Consider the following 7,500-nt stretch of genomic DNA (forward strand, 5'->3'; position numbering starts at 1 on the left):
TTGACACAGACATGTTTGTGGCAGCCATTCCGGCTGTAAGTGATTTATGATGTGCTTAAAGACTGCAGTGGTGCAGCTGAAATTACGGATGTTGTCGCTCTGCTATTTCAGCCCCAGAGCTCTGTGATCTCACCCTTATTCAGTTCAGTCCAAATTCCCGCTCTGTACCGGGTACTGTACGGATCCGTAAGCAGGGGATGGTTCTGTGTGCGTGAGATATCAGGCTTATGCACCGACAGCCGGTGATTCACCCATCGCTTGCCGCCTCAAATAAAGTTGAGATTAGTTTAACTTTCTTGCATGTCACCAACTGTCATTTCAGCTGTAATCGCTAAGTCACTGAATACTGCTGAAGTTTTGCCATGGTTTTAAAGTCTTAGCGATTCTCCAAGAGTGCGGATACCAGAGAGGTTTGATGTGTGTTGGTGTTGTGAGTGTTTAGAAGAAAGCAGAAGGTTACTATAACACGGCCTTATTTTGCTGTTTTTTGGAACTGTCTCCATGGAGAAGAGGATTTGTTTATTTGACAGTAGAAATTATTTATACTTTATATGGTATATCAATCAATCATGCCCACTCTAAAATTCAAGTTTATTTGTATGGAGCCTGGTTCCTTTCGGTTTTAATGGCTGCTGCTGCTATTGTGCATAGTTTACAGAGATGGTCTCTGGCCCCCGTCACCATAACCGATGAACAGCCTTGTCATTTATTTACAGTCGGGGTAATCTGATCTCGACCTGACTGTTAATGTGAGGCTTCGTCTCTCCTAAATCATACTCTGATGTCTAGTTTTATCCAAAGAAATGACCTCATGTGCCTCATATCCCAGAGACATAAACAGTTGGAAGAATAACGGAAGGGATGATTTGTTTTCAGAGGGAAAAAAAAAGAAGTGTGAATCATTTTCTGACCGGTAATTTGCAGCTCATCTTTCCCGCTCAGAAGGATGGTCATGCTGGCAGTCCAGAGTTCTGCCATGACCAATGCCGAGAGCGCACGCGATGCTCCAGCATTCGCTGTAGATGGTCGGTGTCGGGGTCTGCCCTGACCGATTGCCGAGAGCGCACGCGATGCTCCAGCCCTCGCTGTAGACGGTCGGTGTCTGGGTCTCGGCACTTGTTTTCCTCAGTGGTGATTTACGAGGTCTCCTGGTCCAGCGGGCCTCTCAATCTCTGCCAAAGAGCAAACTGTTTACTAGTGAATCACCACTACTCATCAGGCCAGATGGGACGCTCATTATCAACACAGCGCTACTCAGCAGACCGGACACCAGCATGCGTCCACTCACAAGCTAAAAATTACCGCCAGGCAACAGAGGGACCGGACGTGATCGCCCAACAGATGTCTGAAACTGCACAGAAAGGACATATCAAGGCAGACCAGTGGAGGCTCAGTGGTGTGACGAGAGGCATCAGGCGATGGTGGCTCAGGAGGTGGAAGAGTCATTAAGCAATCGGTCGGTTGCCGGTTCCACCCTGTGGAAGTGTCCTTCTAACAAGACACAGAACCCCGCACAGAACTGTCTCCGATGTGCAGGTTGGCAGCTTGGTGCCTTGCATGGCAGCGTCAGCCATCGGTGTATGAGTGTGTGTGTGTGTGTGTGTGTGTGTGTGTGTGTGTGAATGGGTGAATGGGAGGCATGAAACTGTAAAGCACTGCAGGTGCTTCGAGGAGTACAAATAATGCGCTTTATTAAAGGCAGTCCAATTACCATTTACAATATGAGACATGCCACTGAGGCAGCCCAAGAGCATTGTCACAAACATCAGTGGTTCATTTGAGAGCTATCTCATTGTCTGTGGGGTTTATAGGTCATAAACGTCAGTGGTTCATTTCAGAGCTATCTCATTGTCTGTGGGGTTTATAGGTCATAAACGTCAGTGGTTCATTTCAGAGCTATCTCATTGTCTGTGGGGTTTATAGGTCATAAACGTCAGTGGTTCATTTCAGAGCTATCTCAGTGTCTGTGGGGTTTAGAGGTCATAAACGTCAGTGGTTCATTTGGGCGCGATCTCCGTGTCTGTGGGGTTTAGAGGTCATAAACGTCAGTGGTTCATTTCAGAGCCATCTCAGTGTCTGTGGGGTTTAGAGATCATAAATGTCAGTGGTTCATTTGAGAGCCATCTCAGTGTCTGTGTGGTTTAAAGGTCATAAACGTCAGTGGTTCATTTGAAAGCCATCTCAGTGTCTGTGTTGGTTGGTTGGTGAGGTGGTCGGTAAAACAGGACATGTGTGACTGACCAAACATAGTAAACTAATTAAGCTACATGGTATCAATGACTTGTTTTGTTTCTTCTTTGTTTGTGTTTGTGTTGCAGGTGAGCTTTTGGGTGGTGAGGGAGATTCTGACCATTCAGACGTTGAAGATCCGAGCGGAAATTCTCAGTCATTTCATCAAGATTGCCAAGGTGACTTTTGGACAAATGCTGACACACACACACACACACACACACACACAGACACAAACACCACACAACCCCACAAACCCACTGAGAGGATAGGACGCATCACCTTAAAACATGTTAGACTTAAGCCATAGCACTCAGAGGAGTGTTCAGATTCAGTACAGTAGTTTTGAAAAAACTTGTAAAGCTGTAATCACTAAATCACTTTTACCACAGAAGTGGTGGCTAGTTGGAGAGCAGCCGTAACAGCATCTCAGACCCTCACACCCTGCCTGTGTCCTGGATGCATGCGGTTGATGTTCAGCATGGGATCCTGCGGTTTCAGTATGGAACTCCTCCATGTTCAGTATGGAACTCCTCTGTGATCAGTATGGAACTCCTCCATGTTCAGTATGGAACTCCTCTGTGTTCAGAATGGAACTCCTCCATGTTTAGTATGGAACTCCTCTGTGTTCAGAATGGAACTCCTCCATGTTCAGTATGGAACTCCTCTGTGTTCAGAATGGAACTCCTCTGTGTTCAGCATGGAACTCCTGTGTTTAGTATGGAACTCTTCTGTGTTCAGTATGGAACTCCTGTGTTCAGTATGGAACTACTCTGTGTTCAGTATGGAACTCCTCTGTTCCGCATGGAACTCTTCTGTTTTGCATGGTAGGGCACTCTAAAGGCCCGCACCATGTCTATTTCCCATCAGCAGGCCGTGTTAGCTACGATGTTCGGCCTTGAGAGGAGTAGAGTACACATTTATCGGCCATTAGAGATGGGATGCATCTCAAAGTCTGAACCAGTAATAAATCCATGTATTATAAATGCATATTTTATGACGTGACTCTGTAATTAAAGCAGAGTAATAGCTAGGTAGTAAATGTGTTGTGAGAATTGGCAGAGCCAACGACTCCCATAGCCATTCCGCAGAGTGATGTGTATGGGCTCCTCTGATGTTATATGTACTCAGTTGAAGCCTACAATGACAGGAGAGAGTTCTCTATGTGATATATTGTTGAGTGTTTCTCAGAATTGATGTTTCTGGCAACAATGTGACCAAAATCTCTTTTTTTAAAATGTAGCAGAAAATAATAAAAGAAACTATGAATGCGCAATATGTCAAAGTGACAGCAGATGTTCTCCTCTGCTCAGTGGAATGTTCGTGTTCAGTCCAACTACAAGGTTGTAACCCAGTTTAGCTGGACGAGGTGCTGGGGCCTTCATCGCTGTTCAGATCTGCTGGGGGTGAATCGATCTGTGAGTGTCTGATCACGGGACGTTTCCACGGAGATCACGGGGGATTCGGTCTCAGCGGACCGCGGGGGATTTACGCGACACTTCGTCGTGTTATTCTCGTTAAGTCTGCTCACATCGTTTTGCAGCTTTTATTTGACTTTCCAGCTGCCGAGTGGGCGCTGTTAAACTGATTTACGGGAGGCAGATATTTGTGTTCCACTGGAAACACAGATGGCATGACACTCCAATGGATTCCATTAATCATCTTTTATTCAGCGCTGTAGCCACAGAAACGTTTCACGATGGGGAATAATAACACTGAATTGAGTGAGTTTTGCTTTTTCATTTGACTTGTTTACGTGCAGATTACCTTTTGAGGTGTTGATTAGGAGTAGTAAGATGTTAATGTAAATCATTGTAAATGTAAATCAGGTTTCTCGGCCAAGTATACTTGTGTATACAAGGAATTTGGTCTCTGCATTTATCCCATCCGTGAATTAGTGAATACACAGAGCACACAGAGCATACACAGTGAGGTGAAGCACATACTAACCCGGAGCAGTGAGCTGCCTTGCTACAGCAGCGCTTGGGGAGCAGTGAGGGGTTAGGTGCCTTGCTCAAGGGCACTTCAGCCATTCCTACTAGTCGGGGATCGAACCGGCAACCCTCCGGTTACAAGCCCGAAGCCCTAACCAGTAGGCCACAACTGCCCCAGATGCCATCCCTTTGGCCAGTCTCCTTACCTAACGGGTCGTGGACCAGCCTGAGTGTTCTGGAGTGGTGCAGTTCTGTACTCCGGTGTGCATGGAATCTCAATCTATTGATTGGCAGACTGTCAGAAATATAAAGGGGTACAAGTTCATGGTTTCATACGGACCTGTTATTTAGGTTCGAGCGCCCGAGTGTGATGAAGAAAATAGCAGGTGGAAACAGGTCGTCTTAAACTCCGGCAATAAACGTAACTTTCCACTGAGGCGTGGATTTTGGATATAGGTGTAGCGCTATGTTCTTCTCTGACAGGGAACATTTTAATGTGCCAATCATAAACCATCACTGCCCAAATCTGATTTATCTAACTGGATATATATATATTTTTTTAGCAGTATATATATATATATATATTGCATTCCCTTCAGAAAAATTACACTTTAATCAGAAAATATCAGAAAAATTACACTTTATATCCTCTCCAGTTTGTTCTGGAGAGGCCGATGGACGTATCTGGACAGATATCAGACAGATAGCAAACACGACACAGCACTGTTAAAGAAACATCTGGCCTGTTTCTCCGAGTCCCTGACCAGTGATCAGCATGTCCTTCATCAGGGCGCAGCAGTCCATTTCTGTCTCATTTTAATGAGTGCTTTGTGCACGTGCTCAGAGTGCTGTTGAGAATAGAGTTCTGAGAAAACAATCTAACTTTAAACCCCTCGTCTGTTCCTTTTATGTGTTTCTTTCATTTCTCTTTTTTTACCCAACTAAGCCGGAGCATCAACTGATTGTGTGTGTTTTTGTTGTTGTTGTTGTTGTTTACCTTGCAGAAACTCCTGGAGCTAAATAACCTTCATTCTCTGGTTGCCGTGGTGTCAGCCCTTCAGAGTGCTCCCATCTTCAGACTCAGCAAGACATGGGCGGTGAGAATGCACACACACACACACACACACACACACACACACACACACACACACACCACAACACACCATTTAAAGATGTTCTTATCAGGGTTGGGAGTGGGCTTTAGTAATCGTGTGTTTGGCCTGTTTTCTGTAGCATGTTGTGCTCAAAGATCATGATCATATGTGCCTTGACGGTTTAATGCTCGTAATGAACGACCTGTTTCCTAAGCTGCGTGTTGTTTTTGGAAGTGTGTGGAGTGTGTTTGCGTGTCTTTGTGTATGTCTCTGTGTGTGTGTGTGTGTGTGTGTGTGTGTGTGTGTGTGTGTGTGTGTGTGTATGTGTGACTTTGTGGCTAATGCAGCGTGTCGTTGCTGCAGCTGAGAGGGATAAAACTCTAGGGATGACATCATCATTATCATCAACATCATCTGCTGGGGGTCAAAACACAGACAAAACACAGAGTGGAGTAATGTCCTCAGAGCACCCCAGTCCACACACACACACACACACACACACAGTCCTCACACACACACACAAACACACACATACAAACACACACACACACTTAGTCCTCACACACATAAAATACCAGATAGACAGACAGACACACACACACACACACACACACACACACACACAGTCCTCACACACATAAAACACCACACACACACACACACACACATTTGAATGCTTTTATTTGGATCCGAAAGGCAAATGTAGTAGTCATAAGTCAGCCATATCAAAATACATTTCCCTGTGTTAACGTTGACAGTTAAAACACACACACACACACACACACACACACTCACTCACTCACTTACTCACTCACTCACTCACTCACTCAGTCCTCACACACCCACACAGACAACACACACACACCCACACACACACATACACACACCTGTGTTAACGTTGACAGTTAAAACACACACACACACACACACACACACTCACTCACTCACTTACTCACTCACTCACTCACTCACTCAGTCCTCACACCCACACACAACACGCACATACACACACAGTCCTCAAACAGTCCTCACACACATACTCATTTACTCAGTCCTCACACACACACACACACACACTAATCCCCCATCTTTCACACTGACATTACCTCACTGCCGGTGTTGCAGCCTCTGCCTCGTACTGTATCTCTCTTTCCCCCTCGTTCTCTCACTTCTGTGTCTTTATCCTTTCCTCTCCTTCACCAGGGGTGTAGTGGGCGCTGAGTGTGTGTGTGCAGGGGTGTAGTGGGCGCTGTATCCAGGGGTGTAGTGGGCGCTGAGTGTGTGTGTGCAGGGGTGTAGTGGGCGCTGTATCCAGGGGTGTAGTGGGCGTTGGACGCATCCCCGCTATCCAGGGGTGTAGTGGGCGTTGGACGCGGGGGAACGCCGTCGCCCCCACTTCTTGGAGCATTGTTTTGAGCATTTTAATATGAATTTATTAATATGACAAGTGTTGTTACCAAATGGTAACAACGCATCACGCAAACGTCTCCAATTAGGCCGCTTTGTCCTAAAATTTGTTACAAGAATGACCGTAGCACTCCACCATGCGTAAAGACATTAAAAACTACACAGCTCATCGTTCCGCGTTACCCGAAAGTAGCTAGAAAGTGGCTAGAAAACCATAGATTATGCAACTGCCTGTATTCGAATCTAGCAAGCATCTTCATGGCCCTTATTTTGTGTTTTGCAGAAAGCAGGTAGGCTAATCCAGTGGTCAAAACACGATAAGCATGTGTGAGTAATACGAGTGATTTTTATCGAGGGAGCTCCAATATAAGTGATAAGGCTATTTAACCATACGTAATGACCCAACGGTGAACCTGAACAACTTTAGGAAAAACTTACGATTGGTGCAGCTACTTTTATCCAAACAAAAACTTTTCAAATGACTGGCACTTGCCTGCCCCGTGTTCTTTCTGTTATTGTTTTGTTTTGTTTTGTTTTATTGACTGTGCACCTCTGCATTTTAATCAATCGCAATGACATTCATATGACGCCCCCTCAAACTGAGCTACAGTGCCCACACAGCGTGTTGAATGCGTGTGAATCTGCTTGTGCTATTGTTATTGCCATGGTTTACGTGTGGTAATGAATTAAGCCATGTTATGCGTCAAGGAGATTAGACTATGCTAGATTACATAGTCTACTCTACATTATGGTTTGTCTGTTTATTGTATGATACAACAAAATGAAAAGCTACAGACCATATTCATAGACTTTGGTGGAAAAGTGTAGTTTGGGTA

General features: G+C 45.2%; 1 protein-coding gene across 3 annotated transcripts in view; it reads left to right on the plus strand.

Annotated features, from left to right (window-relative positions):
• ralgps1 (Ral GEF with PH domain and SH3 binding motif 1) overlaps positions 1-7,500 on the plus strand; it is a 171,186-nt gene that overhangs the window by 39,227 nt on the left and 124,459 nt on the right. For all 3 annotated transcript variants that reach the window (XM_042102328.1, XM_042102326.1, XM_042102327.1), the window contains 2 exons: positions 2,319-2,408; positions 5,168-5,260. In XM_042102328.1, the coding sequence (XP_041958262.1) occupies positions 2,319-2,408; positions 5,168-5,260 (183 nt within the window). The remainder of the gene's footprint in view (positions 1-2,318; positions 2,409-5,167; positions 5,261-7,500) is intronic.

This window comes from Alosa sapidissima, chromosome 8 (assembly GCF_018492685.1).
Source record: "Alosa sapidissima isolate fAloSap1 chromosome 8, fAloSap1.pri, whole genome shotgun sequence".
Taxonomy (NCBI): domain Eukaryota; kingdom Metazoa; phylum Chordata; class Actinopteri; order Clupeiformes; family Clupeidae; genus Alosa; species Alosa sapidissima.